This window comes from Monomorium pharaonis, chromosome 9 (assembly GCF_013373865.1).
Source record: "Monomorium pharaonis isolate MP-MQ-018 chromosome 9, ASM1337386v2, whole genome shotgun sequence".
NCBI classification, from domain to species: domain Eukaryota; kingdom Metazoa; phylum Arthropoda; class Insecta; order Hymenoptera; family Formicidae; genus Monomorium; species Monomorium pharaonis.
Window position 1 is genome coordinate 20,603,078 of NC_050475.1, and position 19,833 is coordinate 20,622,910.

A 19,833-nucleotide genomic window follows, 5' to 3' on the forward strand; every position below is an offset into this window, starting at 1 on the left:
AATCGCAACAGATAATGCCGGCCGATCGATAACCCTTGCGAAGGGAAAGTTTTACCGAGGAGCGCCAGGATTGATGATACTGCTGCCCGACGATTGCGACGTTCCTGAAAATCGATGCGACCTTCGACAGATTCTTACCTTAGTCTTTACGACCTCTTTACTCGCTTCCCTTTTTTTTTCCTTTTCGATAGCTAGGACATCTTCCTCTCGCACGATGCAATTCCTCACCCCTTGGATCTCGGGCAGCCATATATCTCAAACGTCGTTAACTGATTCCGGTCGTAATTTCTCCGCTGTTAAATTCTGATTCGCCAAATTTATTTAACTTGCTGTGAAACATCGCGTCAGGATAAATTTCCTGTATATCGCTCCAATTACAAAATAAACGGCGCGCCATTGAAGAAAATCGTGCAGCGACCGGCGGTGAAGTAGGACTATTGTCCCGCCGATCGATTATCGTCGGTGAAACATTATAAAGTATTCATACGCTATCTACCATGAGAGATCAGCGGCACTGCACACTCGCGTAACGTAAAATATTGCCGGCGTATTAATTAAAGCGCGATATTGCGTTTCCCAGCGACCTGCCCAGGGACCGCGCGGATAGCGGCAGATGCCATGAAAAGATCGTCGCCGCGGTAAACCAAATAGAAAATCTCTCCACGTAGCTACCTTCTTTTTTTTTTCCGCGCGGCGAAGTTTCGCCATTATTCATCTCACGGCAACGGGATACTTTTCGAAACTGTACGTAAACTCCGAGACGATCTTCGCAATTCCACTTCCAGTAGAAAGACGATCGGAACGTAAGCGAATTAAGAACTTTCACTTCGACGAAATGCCGATTAACTTAGGGTCACTTTGGTCAACTCCGATTAACTTCATCGTTGATTAAAGAGCAGGGACTAAAATTGTATTTCCGATGACATAATTGTTTTAACCTAATTTTTCGTCTCAGAAATACAATTGGTTACGATGAGGTATTTTGTCATGTTGGCAACCCTTTAATCAACGATCAAGATAATCGGAGTTGGTCAACGTAGCCCTTAATCGTTGATTAAACGGTTGCCAGGATAACGGTTGTCAAGTTTAGTCAAAGTGCAGGGACTCGCGTGTTTTGCGGCGCGTGATATTTTTTTCCCTTTGCGAGTTTTATTCCCGGTATTTTCACACGATCCTCTTGCAGCGCGCGCGCGTGAGAGAGGGAGAGAGAGAGAGAGAGAGAGAGAGAGAAAGAGGCCACCGGAATTCAAAAACTGGAAATGCTCTGACACGGCCACGTCATATCGAACACGCGTGCGTACATTATGCTCGCCTCCCGAAAATAGCACGTCCCGATCGCTCGACGCGAATCAGTCGACTCGATATTTATCAAACGCCGTGGGTTACCCGGCGATCGGATTTAATGCTTTACCGTTGGAATGTATCTTTAATGAATCACCATTAGTCTCTCTTTCGCTCTCTCTCTTTCTCTCTTTCCTTCCGCTAGATCGTGCCGGTCGATTTAATCTCCCTCTTCCTTTTTCCGCCACGTAAAAATATGTCTCGAGATACATTTGTTTTCCGGAGGATAATATATATATCCCTTATTATCCGTTACAATTTTCTGAAGATGAACCGGCCGGGCACCTGAAAATGCGGGCGGCCTGATCGCTCTGCGTCTATATAAAGCGCCGAGAAACATCGGACAGAATGAAATACGATAAAACTTATCCGCCACTACCGGCCGCGCCTCGCTCCCTCTCATTTTCTCCCTCGAATGTTTTCGCTACTCGTCCTTTGCCCGCGGAGAGATAAGTGAAGTGCTGCCCGGCGCTATTTCGACCGCGGAATCGAAACCCGGCACGGCGGTGGAGTCTCCTATCCTGAATGGGCCGGATGCCGAGACGTTTATCGTGAACGAATGCGGTTTATGTGTTTATCTGGTGGTACGCCGTACCGGAATGTACCACCAGGCTTGGCCGACAAACATGCCGAAAAAGAATGAGAGCCAATTTGCGAGTAGATTGAACAATTTTCAATCACTCGAGGAATCTTTCCTAGGAAAAAGTGAACATCCCGTTGGATTCACGTTAATTTACCCCATTCTGTGAAGTAAATTCAAATGATTTGGATCACTTCGGATTAATCTTTTGGTTAGAATACCAGCCAAATTAACGCAATTTACCCTACGGGGGGATCAATCATTCTTTTATCCGAATTCTCTAAATTGAAACGACTAATTTATTGTCAAGCACGTTAATCCTATTAGGTTTATTTCATCCGTTATTATATCTGTTCCATTGAGGGGATTTTGAAATATTTTGCCATGCTGGCCTATTTGGAGTTCTCATTTATCTTCGAGAGGGCAAAATCACTCCGTTCAATGTTTTCTAAACACGAACACGTGGCCTGTGATGTGACACAGAAACATATTGTAAATTACTTGAATTAAGTAAATATTAATTGTTTCAAGTGTTTCATAAGTTCATATATATTTGCAAGTTTATATATCTTAAATTGATCATAAGCATCAAATTTATTTGAGATATATTCTGAATCTTAGTAATTTAGTATTTCAATCAAAAATATTAAATTAACAAAAATTGCATTTGCTTATTATTCTGATTTTTTAAAATAAGATTTTATAATATTCTTCGGAAAAGTATGAATTTTTTAAAAATATTTAAATGTAATAATAAGTTTTTCTAAAATTTATGATGTAAATATATTTTAAAATTATTACTTTATTAATTTAAAATTATCTTTGTTATATTTAAAGATATATTACTTAAAAGAAAGAAAATAAATTGAATAATCACTTTTTTTAGAAACAAAATTGACATTTTTCTATAGCGTGGAGTATTAATCCATACGATGATATCGTATGGATTAATATTGAGTTAATTATTTAAAGTGCTTCGTTATTTCTTTGATGAGTGCAAATTCTCGTATCGTAGATGACGTAGATAATAAAGGAATATTACCAATACAGACATATCATTTTTCATTTTTAGATAATATTTCTTAAACAAAAAAAAAATAAATAAATACATACTAGAAAGTGTTTTCAGAGATAGTATTTTGTAACATAGTTTTGAATTTTATAATAATTTAGTTTTTCGTAAGATAAGCAGAAGTGAAATCAGATAAAATAAGCTCCAAAATCAACATGGTAAGCAGTAACGCTACATTTTCTTTTTTTTCCTTTTCACATGAGTCATCTGTACAAAATACTTACAAGTTCATGTATATAGACTATGAGATAGTAAAAATCTATAGGAAAGTACCGAAAGAGAGATTTACGTTGCAGACCGATCATGTTTAAAATCCGCGCCCATTATGTCAGAAGAATCAGAAAAATAAAAATAAAAATAAAACTATTTTTATGGCGTTACAAATCTGTAAAATAATCTAATATTATCAGTAATATTATTCACTATTGTTTAAACTACATAATTTGCAAAAGTAAATTTGAAGAATGTTATTTTTGCATTTGTAGCTGCACTGAAAGAAAAAAATGCTAGATTCAAATAAATATTTCTTTGGATAGTGCTAATAACATATTTTATAAAAAATCAATAGTATTTATTTCAAACAAGTAATATTTTCTAAATTATAGAAAACTATTACTTGTTTTACGTTAAATATGTTATTAGCACAATTCAAAGAAATATTTATTTGAATCTAGTATTTTTTCCTCTCAGTGTGGTTTTATGTAGAACAAGCTACAAAAACATAAATGAAGTTTTTACTTCTTTAATTATACAAACATGTTTGAGCATTAGTATTAAGAAAGAGCAACGTTAATTTTCCGAGAAATAAGAGGATATCGTTAAGAAACCAATGTCTATACTAAGAACCTTCTTCTATACATAGACCCGAATTAAATGTCTTCCGGGAAGATTTTCAAAGATTTCGGTCGCCCCGGGTGTCGCTATGCGACGTCGCGACGCGAGATGAGAAGGGAAAGGAGGCGAAGACGACGAGAAGAGCAAGGTGCAGCACGTGTATGTATGTACATCGCGTGGAAAAGGGCGAGTCCACGTAAACATGACGAGGATTCCTACCTACCTACCTACCTACCAACCTACCCCGCTTTGCGGGCGCGCCCAACTTTTCCGCGAAGGCACCGCGCGCCGCGCCGCTCCGGTTGGTTCACCTCCTGGTTTGAACCTCTCCACCGCAGGTCAAGGTCACTCGCTTTCTCTCTCTCTCTCTCTCTCTCTCTCTCTCTCTCTCTCTCTCTCTCTCTCTCTCTCTCTCTCTCTCTCTCTCTCACACTCTTTCTCTCCACCCGCCACTCACTTCTACCGGCGTCGCCGTGTGCAGAGCAGTAACGGCTCTTCTACGTTGAAATAAAATCTACACCCCCCCTCCTCGCGGTCCCCTTCTCCTACCGCTCTCGCGGCCGTCACGTCGCGTCGTCGCGGCGCTCTGGTTTCCTTCCTCCCTCAAAATTCCATTATCTGGAACGGACGCCTCCTTCAGCTACATCCTACACACTCGTTTCGCCAACCCTGCCGCCCGACCTCCGCACAAACCACGCATCTCCGATGCATTTTCCGTCACGAATTTCCGCCTGTCATTTCACATCGCCAGTCAATATTTACAACCTGTCCGCGGAGTAATTCGTTCATTTTCATTTTCATGATCGCATTTACGTAACGTGCGTAATGATGCTAAATATTAATCCAAACACACGTTAATCATCTAATTTCCATTTAATTTATAACCGACAGGGATAGAAGGGTGAGAAGAGTGGGCGCGAAAGAGTTTTCTGAATATTTAAGTTGGCGGCTTTGCTATCGTTAGCAGGGAGATTTTTCGAGTAAATTTGAATATCGTTCGGACGATAGTTGGAATTGGTTCTCGGTTTTACACCTTCCGAGAAATTCTTGCGGCCAAATTAAGGTTAATCGTCGATGCGCGTAGATGCGCGTAAATTACACGCTCTCTATCGTGTACTCCCACGTATGTATATACTTTCGGCAAGTGCTCGCCTCTTTTAACGTGCAACAAAATGCGACACGTGAAATTGGGCTACAAATGGCATCGACGTCGCATCGTATGCAAACATGCAAACCGTATTTCGCTGTGTGTCTTTAAATGGAAACCGTGCGTCGACGTTACGTTGCTCGAAATATATCACTTTTTTTATTTATATTTCAACATTTCACGAGCTTGAATTGCCCCGGTTTGGCAGTTTTCGTAAAATTCACGCAATATGTCGCGCGTGATTCCCCGTGTGACTGCAGAGGACTCCGTATCTCCATTTTCCGTTCAAATTGACGAATATACAAACTGACACGACGTTCGTGCTTATCATTTAATTGCATCGCTTTACGGCGTGCCGAGTAAATTGCATAATCATTACGCAACGATAATATCTTTCGTCTCGTAATTACATCTCGAACGAGCGATTGTCGTTATGGCCGTAATTCCAGTCCGCGGTAATTAATTTAGAATTAATACAATTATGTATGTGGCCACTCCTCACTGTGCAAACGGTGGAAACTGCCATCCGGTTATATATTTTACCTAAATAAAGAAACACCTCTCCTCGATCACGTGGACAATGGCCATGATCGTGCACTCCCTCCTCCCCAAAAAGTTGTTTCCTGCTGAAATGAATTATTTCCTCCGAGTGCAAAGAGCGAGCCGGCCTTTAACCGCGCGAATTAACATAACCCCTCTTAATGATGCCTTTGAAAAAAATGTGCGACGTAACTTGTGTGCACGCGCAGCGAAACTGCCTCTAAATTGATGAACGCCGTGCCAACGGTTGATCTCGACCACCGCCACGAAGGGGAGTAAACGTCGAGATTTATCGGCGCCGAGGCACAAAGATTAACGCGCGCGCAATTATTGTCCTTTAATTAAAGGCTCCGGGGGCTAGGGGGTATTTCTGGAAGCAGAAGTATACGGGCGGAAGTATCGCATTTCAGTATACGACGCTACATAAAGTATAACACAGAAGCTTGCACCAGCATTGCTTATTGCGAAGATCTTTTTGCAATATTATTTCAGCAAAGTCGCAAGAATGCGTTTCAAAATATTGTAAAAAAAAAAATAATGCCCTTTACGCGCTTTATTCGCGAGTATCAGTACGCACTGTCGCGACGGAATTCTATTTCTTGTTACTAAAAAACCACACAAGATAGAATAGGAATCATAACATTTAGATTTTTCGCCTACATTTAGACGAAATAATTCCTTCAAGAGGTGAGTCAAAGTAAATGAGATACATTAAAAAATTTTTGGTTTTTCCGTGTAAAATTTAATTCAGAGAGATGTATGATATTCCTGAAAGTTATATGTGTCACAATATAATATAATAACACCTTACTTTATCAGAAACACATTGTACTGTAATAGTTCTACACTGTACTGCAATATTTCTACACTGAGAAAAAAATTTTGTTAATTTGACTAAATTTTTCAACTCAATTAAATTTCTCTCATAAGTTCAAGTATTTATTCATTTAACTTAAATACATAAAATATTTGAATTATAAATCAAATCTTAATATATTTGACTGAAGTTCATAAATATTTGAATTAAATAAACTTAATCAAGTTGAAAAATTTCGTTAAATCAACAGCTTATTTTTCTCAGTGTAAAGGCGGACGTTTTACCATTGCAAAATATTGCAATAATATTTGCAACGTTGCCGTCTTGCAATAAAATATATCTGCGAACTTTCTGTGCTCTATGGGTACGCGAGGATGAGCAGGGGAAGGTCGTAGGTATTCGACTTTATTTTCTTCACCGAGCCGCCCTGCATCATTGATCTTTTTTCTCGGAAGCCCGTACCACGTAAGAGGATCGTGCGCGCGGAAGACACGCACGATGCTCAGGAATAAGGTCTTCGAGCCCGGATGTCTTCTCGCAGGTTACACATTTCGCGGTCCCGCGTTTCGTTTCCGTCGCGATACGTCATCCGCGCGTCAGATTTCTTCGAAAACTTCGGATATGCCCTATGGATATGAATGGCCGAAAGTAACAAGTGATTCATCGCGCGATGGGCGAGTGGAATGATCTTACGTGTTTTCGCGGCTCGAACGTACAGCCGAGGGCGGCTCGTTGCTAAAAAAATAATTTATAGACGCATTTTTCCCCTATTCTCTCTCTCTCTCTCTCTCTTTTCTCGCGGTTCACCTTAATGCGCCTCCCACATATGTACGTACGCGCATACGTACGCTCGTTTTAAACTTCTCGATCGAGTTAAGGCACTTTCCGAACGCCATTCCATTTCTCTATGGCACGTGGCCGAGGTATTTATTTATAAATACCGACGCCGACGCGTGCGCGCGTTGGCGCGAGCGCGCGAGAACTCGCTGTCGATCGAGCTTCGGAAAGCGAGGACAGAGGGTAAGATGTGTAACAGCATATCCCCTGTCCTCACCCCCCCCCCCTACCCCCTCTCTTCATATTAATCTCTCCAGACCCTCGTGTTTAATAGACTTCTTGAACCGTCCGCACGCCTTCCTGATAAATTGCCCGTGACTTGGCCGCGATCTCACGATAGGATGCGCGCTTTCATCCTCGGAAGCTCGCGCGTGCGCGTCGCGCGGGGGCTGCAGGAGTCGCCGGATAACGCGAAATAATTTATGGGCCGATAATCATTTCGGAGGAATGGCGAACATCCGCGGCAAGTCGCTCGGGTACGCGTTGCGACACGTCGGAATTTAATTAGAGTGTAACGGGGAAGGAAGACATCATCGCGCGAAAGGAAAAGAACGTCGGAAAGGAAAATAGATCGTTATCATGGCCTGAGAAAGCACAAACTCGTTATTACACCGTGACTTAATAAAGGGACAAATATCCTGCGTTTACATAGAATGTTTCCCACTTCGAGACGTAAAGTGACGTAAAGCTTCTCGCATGGCACGAATTTCTTTTTCGAAATATTATTTCAGCAATATTGCGACAACGTTTCAAAAATATCTTGTAAAAAGAAACGTCTTACGGGCTTTACTCGCGAGCTGTACGTGCCACCACCGTCAGACGGACAGCGGCGAAATTCTATTTCTGACAAGCTAAAAAACTACACAATACAATAAAAGGCGTAGAATTATGAGAGATTTTCCAGCCACATTCTAACAAAATGATTCCTCGAAAAGGCGAATCTTTAAAACCGAGTTCGAAGGCAAAAATAAACGTATTTTTAATATTTTAACAGTAAAAATATTTTTAGTTCTAACGTGTACAAATTAATTTAAACATGATAGTAAAATCTAGGGTATAACGGACGATCGATATCTTTTTACAGAGACGCTATCATGTAATGAAATGAGTTGCAATTATTGCTATTAGATGTCCCTTTCTGCGCGCTGTTATCAATTGCCGTATTATTTTTAGCAGAAAATTGTTGCATTTAATGCATTTGCTGTGCTCTCCGCGATTGCAATTCTATGTTACATTTACATAAGACAATCAATGATGAAATTCTTTTTTTTTGCTACTGCAAATACATTTGTGTTATGAAACGTTTTTCTCTTGTCATCTTGATGTGTTTGTGTAAATATCGATTAGCTGTAATATTTTATATTACTAATAACGGCCTACTAGCTGTATGTGCAATTATAGACGAAGAAAATGAGTAGTCGCGTGACTTCCATTCGATTTAAAATCCCTAAAACGACATTAAAATGATATGTCCAGAAGAAGGACAGTAATGTATGTGTAACGAACCGTCCTGTATAAATTGGAACGTTTCTGTACGAGGCGGTTATGTCCCCTCGGGATCTTCAGGATTATAGCATACAATATACCTTATTCCGCTACGAGATCGACGGGGGAAAGAATATAGTGGCACCCCCGAGACCCCTGCGCAACTGAGTTACAAATCGCGCGAATCGTCCGACAGGTTGTCGCATAATAATATTAAATAGATCGTCGTAATGTGCACAACGGGAACGACGTTCTACGTCGTGTAAAAACAAGTGGAAAGAGTCGAACAATTTTGCGCACGCGCACCCCGTGCGACGGAAGGCCGCGTAATCTACTTTTTTTTTTTGCCTCCCCCGGCGAGCGTGCCGCAACCCTTTATGCAAATAGCGACTGTATATGGGATACGGAGCTGTTAATATTACACCGGCGTGGGTTTACCTTGATGAGCCGCTTTTACCCACTTTACGCGGCTCGGCTGTTATTCCTGATTTTTCCTGGCGTCACGCGCCTTACGTCACACGAGAATCCGCCGACGCCGCCGTGTGTTGCGTGCGAAAAAAAGGCCGCTGCGAATTTTTAAACGGGCGTTTAATTAATGCCAAGGACAGCCGTGAATCCGAAGACAATAACAACAATGGCTCGAGGACGGAATAATCGGGGAGCTATTAAAGATAGGCCCGGATGTGAAAACAGCACAGTCCGTCCGAGTTATCTAATCGCGAAACGAAAATTTTTGTCACGTCATTCGTAACGTGAAGTTTGAGAACAAGCTAGACTTTACTTTTCGGTTCGACTGACGATAGTATTGCGACAACATTTCGGTAGACTTTTCAAGTGGCCAGACCGCGCGGCGAGGGAAAAGTATATCACTTTGTTATCGCGACGCTACGCTCGGCAACCCGATGCACAGCTATGTAATCATACGTGTAGCATGCACGGCGCACGGATCGAAGCCGCAGTACACGATGCACGAATATTGTAATCAATAAGAAAGTAGCCTGCCGTTTCTCGAAACAAACGGCTTTTAGCCGACACGTACCATTACTCGGCACGTATTACGTCATAAACGTAAATGGCAACGCTCGAACGGAAGTGCACGGTTCTTGCTCCATATTTCTTACGCGTCCCATTCATCTCGATCGATCGCAAGAAAAAAAGAAAGGGACGGCAGTTTTTTATAATATTAATCGTGCCTATGTATAATGAAATCCTAACAAGTGAGCGCCTGTTCAAGCGGATGCAATTCGACTTTTTTCAAACTCGGTACAAATTTAGAATTACGAAAAATATTTTATCTCGTTCTCAATTTTTTTCCCCTTTTCTTAAGGGCAGTTACTACTTCTTCAATTTTCACCCTCATATTTGTAAATAAAATACGTAATTAATACGTAAAAAAATTATAATATAATGTAAAGGTTTTCATAATCAGCGATCACAAAATTCTATATCTTGTATTAAATTTTTTTTTTAATTATTAAAAGTGTGAATAGTTCGGATTTGAGTCATCAACAGTTTTGTTTCGGATCAATCATCTATTTTGATTGTTTCATTTATACTCCCACGAGACCAATCTTGTATCAGCACATACCAATTTTTATATCAGATTGTCTGTCGCTTTTTTAAAAACTTTTCTGTCAAATTATTTTTTAGTCTTATAAACTATTTAAAAATGTGTGTATATGACTTATATGGACAATTGTTTAAATTTGTTTCAACATTTTATAGATTTGTATCGTAATTTTATAAAGCTTAGAACAAAATTTGGAAAGAATTGTTCCATTAAGTTATACTTTCTTAATGAAGCAGTGCATTAGAATACCATCACTTTGATAATAACATGATAATTTGTATTCACTTATTGTCTAGTATTTATTATAATTTTTTAATACATTATTTTTTCGTAACAATTTCTTGTGAATAATTTTCTCGTCTATTAAAAAGAATCTGCAATGTCATTAAAAGTACCTTGTTACGTTTAAATTAGCATGTAATACAGTAATGGAAGCGGGAAATGAGACAATTTCAGTCCCTAAATGTCTAGAGTCTAGACGCTAGGGAGTCTAGACCCTATACCTAAAGAGTTCCTCTGTGACCCCCGCTAAGTTTTCCTTATGCTTAATCCAAGTCTTAATAGGAGGCCTGAGTTCAGCATTGCCTCTAGACCTTATTTTGACTTGATATAACTTTAGATTCTTAGGTTTATTACGACCCTAGTTCCTTAATCCAACCACAGACTTGGTACGGCCCCAAATCCGCAGACTTTGACGTAGCTTCAAAAAATATCTGTTGACTATGAGTCGATCGTTTTCACACGGAACCACGCGCGACATCACGGCATGCAATGTAAATCCGAGAAATTTGATTTGAATTCAATTCGATTTGATTCGACATGAAAATTGTCAGATTCGATTCAGTTCGATTTCGAACGTGTTATCAAAGATTCGACCTCACAAGTGCTTGATTCACACCCCTCTAATTTTGTTATTTTAATCACAGATGTGAGAATGAAAATTGAAAGAGTAGTAACTTTTAAATGATTTGGAGCATAAAATGGAAAGACGTGAACGAATTATTTTTAATTCTGCTATTCTTGTGCAAAAATTTCGAAAAAAAAAAAACCGGAGCTCATCCATTGGAGATAAGTTACATGTTAGCCTTGTTAAAGTTTAAAGCGGTCGAAAGGAATTCTGAAGAGCCGCGAAAAAGTCTCGGTGCGAAGTTTTACCTGTGTGATACGCGAGGCCAACGTAAAAGCAGATAGACAAATTATAGATGAGATATCGTCCGGTGGTTCTTCTTTTTTTTTCCTTTTAAGGAACATATATTCCCCCCCAGAATACCCGCGACCCGCCCCTCAGGTAGAGGTACGTAACTAAAAGACAGTCAGGACGGACGACCGACGGACCCGTTAGGGTGGTTTGCAACAATCTGGTGGAGGCTGCGGACCGAAATACGCTTGCACGGCCAATTCTCACCAACACCGAGACGCGTCCCCGATGCACGTGCAACCGACCACCACCTCGGAAGATGGCCGTGCTATTTCAGGCAGGCTAGCCAGTGCCATGTAGCGAATCAGGACCGTACAGCACGTTCGCTTCACCCCCCCAGAGCTCGTTCTAACAGCCGTTTCATCTCGGTCGCTTAAATCCACCGACACAGAAAGTCCGGCCACTCGTAGCCGCCGTACGACTCTCCGTGTTTTAAAGGGAAAGCGAACGCTTCATATCGACCGGTGGATGTCGGCCAATAAATTTCGAAACGCCAAGTTTACCGATTATTTTTCACGACGGGTATCGATGGGGGGGCGCGAAAACCGCGCTCGGGGTTTGGATTAAAGGCTCCCATTTCGTGCCTCCTACATGACAGATATACGCCAGAGGATGACCCCTCTATTCCGTGTTAGACCCGTTCCACGTTCGTTGAAACACGACTTGTGCGCTACCAGTATACACCACTACCAGGAAATGAAATTTGTGGGGACTATCGATCGTCCCACGCGTGTCGCGACAAACGTGATAAATGCAAAAAAAATGCAACGACGCCTCGCTAAACACGATTCGCAAAAACAATGCGTATGTGCAAATATATGGTAAATCGTTAGGTTACCCGAGGCATCGGTTCGAAAGGAAATCTCCCGATTCATAATTGATGCGCGCGATATCGGTATATCGGGAAGAAATTTTCGAGGGACGATTTGCATTGTCGAAGAAGTTGCAAAGTTTAACTTACGAAACCGTGCTCGCTCGTCGAGACGATTTTTCACGAGAACGGCAACACCGTCGCCGGCGCAGATTAGCACGATGAGAATTAGAAGCTCGACAATAATTAATCTGGGTCGTTGCTGACGGATACGCGAATCGATATATTGTGGCGCGATCCACTTTTCCGCTTACTTGATGTACTGTGTAGTGCTATTCACCGTTAATGTCTCCGTCGCACTCCAGCGACGTCTTTCGCGGCTCTCGAGAGCCGCGTTTGTTCGAAATTCGTCCCCGAGGAGAACGCGCAGGGGACCAGCGAGACTCTCTTCGCGTGCTAGATTGTCTCCATGCGGCTAACAACCCGAACTGACCTCGATAACGCGAAACGGTCTGCACAAAGTGGATGCCTCCCAAATCGATTCATAAATTTGTACGGCGAGCTTAAAATCATAAATCTTTCGGATAAAGAAGAAGACAGGAACAGAAGGAGGGAAAAAAAACGGTTTCTAAAACTGTGCCAGCGCAAACTCTCGAGAGACTAACGAGAGACTAACACGACGAATGTACATTACACTATTAAATATTAAAGAATCAAATAAGAATCCAATTTCTTGGATTAAATAACATTTCGTTATTTTTAATTTTCGTGTGTCGAAATTTGTTATTTTAACATATCGTATTAAAAGGAAAGGACCTCATCTAATCATCTATTTGTGGTTGAGTTGATTAGTTTTAAAATAATCGATTATATTAATAATGGATCTGGAATAAATAATAAATTTGAGTAAAATTTACCATTTCTAGAGTTAAAAACAGTGTTTTAAAATATTAAAATTTATTTTGAGATATTAAAATGTTTTACTATTAAATAATTAACAACTGAGACTTTGAAACGATTAAAAAAGGAATGTATAAGTCAAGCTAGATGTAAATACGAATAATTATATAAAATTATAAAAACACATGTTTTTTCTGTCTGTTTTTTAAATATTTAGAAATGTTTTAATTATAAATAAAAAATTTATATTTAAAGTTTTAAAGGGTGTTTAGATTTATAACTATTAAAAGCTGTTAAACATTTCAGTTTTAAGGATGTATAGGTCATATTTTTAAGTATTTAAAAAATATATCAAAAAGTTAAAATTTTCATAGATTATTCTTTATTATTATACCTGAGTATTTGTGTAAAATTTGAGCATAATTCTCTTATCGGTTAAAAAATTATTAAATGTTTTGGTTGTTTTCAAATTTTAAAATAAAATCTTGTCTTGTAAATCTTATTGAAAAATTTGATGAAAAAGTAACATTACAAATTAACTCATTACATACATACCTATACTAATAAAATTCAATGAATATTTGTGAAAAAATTTATTTGAATCCATTTACTCTTTTAAAAGTTATTTACCTAAAACTGTCACAAAATAGGATCGCTTTTGATGCATAAGCTGCTCACAAGCTACATTTATTTTTTTCAGTCAATTTCAGAATCGTAATTCAAATATTTACAACCAAAAATTTGTTGTCGTTAATTAAGAAAAAATAAACTTGAGAAGCGTGCAGTATTTAAATTTTAACAATATTTAGCTGATTTAGAAGAAAAGCGTTTTATACATTTTAGTGTTTTAAATCTAAATACTGTTGAAACATGAAATATTTTTAAGTATTTAAAAAACAGTCAAAAATATAACGTTTTAATATTACAAAATTAAACACATCCGTTTTTGTGAAATTGTTTAATTTTATTGTTTAAATTAATTAGACATATCGAGTGGGAATAATGGTGACCAATTAAAATTTCAAATTGAATAAATTTGACATTACAAACAATTTGCAATGCAGAGTCGCACGTTATAAATAAATAAATATGCATTAAAATCTGAAACTCTAAAATGAAGAACGCATGTCAGAGCGTAAAAAAAAAATTTATTGCGCCTGCTTCAGGGCTGAAAAGTCGCAAACAAGAGCAAAAAGAAATAGAAAAACTTTCATATAATAGTCCTCTTTGAAAATGAAGAAGTCAACTTCCTCGGTTGAGACGATCTCTTTCGCGCCGTAAGAATAGCCACGTGTGCGAATCTTCCGCGAGAAAATCTCCGAGTAAAAAAAAAAAGAACTCAATACCCCGGACCCGAGGACGATGAGGCGCAGCCTCATAACGCAGAAAGATTTCTCTGTCGTGAATAGTGTCGGGGAAGCGTAACGTTTGAACGTTCACAGGCACGTAACGCACACGTGCTCGCGTGCTTTTCACGATGGTGGCGTACACGGTTCGCTACTGTGCCTAAAAATTAATTGAAAAACGTGCGGTATGCATTCAGACTGGCACCGCCGCCGCCACCGCAGCCGCGCTGCGACGGCAATTTCGAAGGTTCGTGTACATTGGGCGTCTTGTGTGAACGCCGAGAACCGCCGCGTGACCCACTTGCTTAAACGATAGCGAAATAATATTCCGCCGTCGCGTCGCTAAGAGGGGAGACGCCTGGCGTCGCCATATATAGGGTATCTACATCGACTTATCGTAGCCCGCGCCTGCTAATGACAGTTTCCTCGACGAAATGAAATCCGCGTATGATTCCACAAAACAGGAATTCGACGGAAGGTTCCCCGTTTGCGGAACAGATCTTTAATTTTAGATATTAATTCTACCGTTAACTTTGACAGATTTATAGTAACAACAAACCACACAATTTCCAAATGTCTCGCTTAATATTGTTAGCTTTAAATTATATCGTGTTCCTTTGTATTTATATTTTTGTATAAATTTAATTACGGAATTGACGTCAAATAAAATGCAAAGGACTGCAATGAACGGGCCATCGACAAAAAGAATTAATCCTTTTTATTATTAGAGTAAGGTAGTCAATACCGGTGTATGTTACTTTATTTTTGTAAGTTTATTATTGTAAATGTTTGAATTAAATTATTGCTTGAAAAAGAACATGAAAATAAAACTTCGGACACAAAAATACAAACTAAAAAATGCCTTCTACATATCAAATAATGTAACATTTTTTTCTAATATCGTTCCGAATTTTGCAATAATTACATTTTTCATAAAATAAGCAAAAATAGCTGAATGAACTATGAGTTTCTACTTTTTTAATCTCAACAGCAGATATCTCAACAGATCATGCTTTACTAATAAAATGCAATATGTTTAGTTTTCGAAAAATAAGGGAATGTTTTTTTGGAAAATTTATATTAATATTAAAAACATTTCTCCATATCCATTTATATTTTTATGTACATTGAATTTTATTACGTCAATATTTAAAAAAATTAATAATCATATACGGTAAAAAGCATCGAAACTGAAAATTGAAAGGACCTACTATTAATATAATATTAATAGGACATCTCGTATACATTCACGGCTGAATTGTGTCAGAGAACTGGGAAGAAAGGTGTGATGTGTCCCGTTCGAGGGCAATACCGAAACGTCGACGCGTCGCCGCGATGCATACAACCAACTTTACATGTCAATAAATGTCGTTGGCCGAAACTTTGCGACCCCAAAGTTTCCTGTACCTTGTACAGGACGCGATTTAATTAACGCGGAATGGAATAATATTCTGTCGAAGGAACACAGTCGGCGCTCGCAATGTCGCGCAATGAATGCCGCAAGTTGCGTGCTGTCGTTGAGGCCCGACAATGACTTAAAAGATGGAAGCGATAATGCATAATAATAATGTAACATATGACGGTTATTAAAGCAGAAAAACAAACTATGCAAATTGTACGGGCAGTCGCGACATACGTGGGACGTCATCGTCAATTTGTCACGAAGGAATTCGGCGCGCGGGTCTTTCGCGCGGAATCCGCGTGTCCGATTTTTTCCGGCGATTCCCTTTTTTTTTTTTCATCAATTCGGAATTCGCACGTTCCCCGAAAGAGCACGCACCCACACGCGCAACTGGACGCATTCCATCCCCGAGCGGGGCGCGCGTAACCGCTCGCCTCGCACGCTATGTGACTCACGCGAAACATTTTGAAACACGGTCACGTTTTGGCAAAAACAATACATCTTATTTGCCGAGTGTGGGCAACCAACCCCGGGGATTCGTCGTAATCGACTGACGTGCCACTTCCGATTTCTGACGCGTTGCCGACGAATTTCTCGCGTTACTTCGCGTACGTGTCCGCTCAATCATCCGAAGAAAAAAGTGCTCACACAGCACAAAAAGATTGAAGAAATATTTTATCGCAAGATCGCAAAACTTTGTTAAATATTACCGCAACGGTGAAGTGTTCGTTTTTAAAAATATGGTAATCACAATTGTAACGGTCCTTCGAAATTATAGTAACAAAGGTAACTTTATCTTTTTTGCAAGGGTTAATACATAATGATCTGTCAAATAAGGTTTAAAAGTTACAGCAAAGTCAAAGGTAAAACCTTCAATAAGTTCTTTTTTTATTAAAAAAAGAAGGAAAGAAATTTTTTCAATCATCTCTCTTCAAGAAGAACATCATGTTTCCAACTTATTTAATATAAAATTTAAGAAAGAGACGAACGAAACTTTCGCTTCAGCGTAACACTTGAGAATCTCGTAATAAAGTATATTGAGTCACGTGGAGAGATTTATGTTTTAACTCCATGAAAAATAATTCTATCAGTCCTAATGGACGCGATGGCATGTAATCCGCCAATGGGAACGTCCCACCTCCTCCGACTCCCGTTTCTATTTCTGTTTGCGTTACACGGGATGATCTTGTAGGTACTTATCAAGGCCAATGGCTCCGCGGGATGCGGCACGGTTATGGGGTGAGAGCGAGCGCGCCGTTCGGTTTGGCCAGCCACTACAAACCTCCGAAGCAAGTGAGGGCATCCTTGACGTCGTTAAGGAGCGCCGACGGCGGACCGGCGGTCGCCCCGACGCCGGAGCCTACCGACAGGAGGGACCGACGAGTGGACGACAGCCGGGGGGGATTCGTCCTAAAAGCCAGGAGCGACGATCCGCCCGCCCGGAGAAAGAGCCTCACCGAAAAGTCCCTGAAGAAGGGTATTCTTTCGGTAAGATGTCCTTAAGGACCGCAAACGAGATTCTTAGATCGGAATTCATAGTTTAATTCTAAATTCAAGATTGTCTTAAATCTATGGCTCAAATCTTAAGGCTCCGTTCAATGAATGAAATAACAATCGTATTTAAGACAACCTTAAATGTAATATCAGACTATGAAGATCGTCCATTAAACGAGAAATAGCGGCAGAATTATCTAGAGCAACATTCTGTCGACAGGGTCTCAAAATACGAAAGCAGAGGAGTACGGGAGACTTGGAGAAGCGCGGTACTGGCGGTAGTATCAGAAGTAACGCCAGCTCGGCGTCGTGGATGTCGACCGAGAGCTCGCAGAGTCAGGCTTCGGCGTCGGTTCACACGGACAGCAATGCGTCTTTTGTCATCGAGGTGGGTTTACGTTTTACGTGTTTCTCAGCTTCTAATCGGATTTTAATTTCATTTTTTCCGCGACCATTAAATCCGCTTATACCAATTGTATCGAGAGATGCGCTAACAGTAAAGTTAATATGCGTCCAGTACAATTTTCAAAAGAATTAAAGTAAATCGGTATAACGTGCGGTTAATCACGGGACAACCGACGTCTATAACAATACGCCGTGTCCATGTGCGTTTAGCGTACGTGGACACGGCGAGTCGCTTGTGTGCGTATACTGCTCGAAGGCCAGAACTGGCAGTCCTGATCATACGACGTCGGTTCGCAGGACGAGCAGATGGACGCGTCGGTGACCGAGACGTACCTGGGGGAGTGGAAGAATGACAAGAGGACCGGCTTCGGCATATCCGAGAGGAGCGACGGGCTGCGATACGAGGGCGAGTGGTTCAACAATCGCAAATACGGTTACGGCGTCACCACGTTCCGCGACGGCAGCAAGGAGGAAGGAAAGTACAAGAACAACGTGCTAATCACCAGCCAGAAGAAGAAGCACCTCTTCCTAATCAGGTCCGCCAAGTTTCGCGAAAGGATAGAGGCGGCGGTGAACGCAGCTCAGCGGGCGAGCAAGATCGCCCTGCAAAAGGCCGACATTGCCATCTCCAGGACGGCGACGGCGCGCGGTAAGGCGGAATTAGCTGATATCGCCGCCGAACACGCCAGGGAAGACTCCGAGCTGGCGCAGCAAACGGCGAGGCAATTCGCACCGGACTTCCGGCAGCCGGGCCTAGAGAGGCTGCGGAACAGGGAGATACCGAAGTACGTACCGCCGCCGCAGGACTCCATGCCGGGCAAGAGCATCCTGCACAAGGCGGCCAGCGTGGATCACCCCAGTAGCGGTGCCACGCCGATCAAGAACGCCTCGTTGGCCGTCGACTCCACTACGACGGCGACAACGACGACGACGACGAACCCGCCGGCATCCGCGACAAATAACACCGCCAGCAGCGTGATGCAGTCGATACGTAGGACCAGTATGAAGACGCTGCCGCAGAATCAGCTGTCGCCCATGCAAAACCAAATACCGAATCAAGTGCCGCTGGCAAACCAGGCGTCCATGAACCAACTGAACGCGCAGCAGACCTCGCTGACCGGTCAGAATCCGTATCAGTATTCGTATCAGCAGCAGAGCGTACTGTCGAATCCGACGAGCCAGTACCCGAACAGCATACCGAATCAGTACCAGCCGAAACAGTACAGCCAGCAGCAGCATCCGCAGTTTGGCCAGAACAATCCGTATCAGTCGCAGTATCAGTCGGCCAATCCATCTCAGGTTGAGCACTATCCCGATTATCAACAGCAACAACAGCAACAGCAGCAACCGATCGGGTCGCACGACTTCCAAAATTTGCAGGCTTATCCCAATCAGCAGGTGACGCAGCCACTCGTAGTGTGTTGCTCTCCCTCGATTTTCTTCGGCTTCCGCGCCCGCATTTTCCCAATATTTGCGCGTTGCGCAATAATTCGATTTACGATTTACCGACCGCTTTTGTGTGCCTACGGCAATGCCGTGTTTCTCTCTGTTTGTTTCTAGATCTTGCATCCGCAACAATCGTTTACGTATGATTCTATGACATTCGCCCAAATGAATGAATTTGGTGCGAAATTTTATGGTGTAAGCGACTCAATGAGTTTCTGCGTGCGAGTCTAATTTCGGCGGCGAATTTAACACGCGTTTAACGGTTTTGCAATACTAATGATTAATTACCGACAACCTCAGCGTTCAATTATATCTGTTTACAATTCATACTGTTCTGGGTGGTGACAACTAATGGAACAGCAAGTAATGTTAGATTAGTTGAAAATCAATTAATTTAACAGTGAATTTAACAAGTCACTGCTTCTTTTTTTTTATTAATTAATTTACTCTCGTCGTCCGATGAGCCTGCAAAATTTTGGTAGCCCCTAGTAATGCATATCGAACAGATACAAAAGAGGATCCTTCGACAGCAGTGTCACTTCTTTCAGAAACGTGGATAAATGTTAAAAAAAAATAGACATATTGTTTGAGCGACATTCTTAAATAAG

At 41.0% G+C, this 19,833-nt stretch overlaps 1 protein-coding gene and 1 long non-coding RNA gene across 2 annotated transcripts in view; one reads left to right on the forward strand and one right to left on the reverse strand.

Moving 5' to 3' along the window:
* The window catches only part of LOC105832313 (junctophilin-1), a 40,781-nt gene that overhangs the window by 11,683 nt on the left and 9,265 nt on the right, over positions 1-19,833 (forward strand). Inside the window, exons 3-5 of the mRNA XM_036292378.1 lie at positions 17,073-17,368; positions 17,595-17,762; positions 18,077-19,177. Of these exons, the coding sequence (XP_036148271.1) occupies positions 17,073-17,368; positions 17,595-17,762; positions 18,077-19,177 (1,565 nt within the window). The remainder of the gene's footprint in view (positions 1-17,072; positions 17,369-17,594; positions 17,763-18,076; positions 19,178-19,833) is intronic.
* Positions 1-19,833, reverse strand: part of LOC114255179 — a 51,203-nt gene that overhangs the window by 1,705 nt on the left and 29,665 nt on the right. The gene's annotated exons all lie outside the window — the stretch shown is intronic.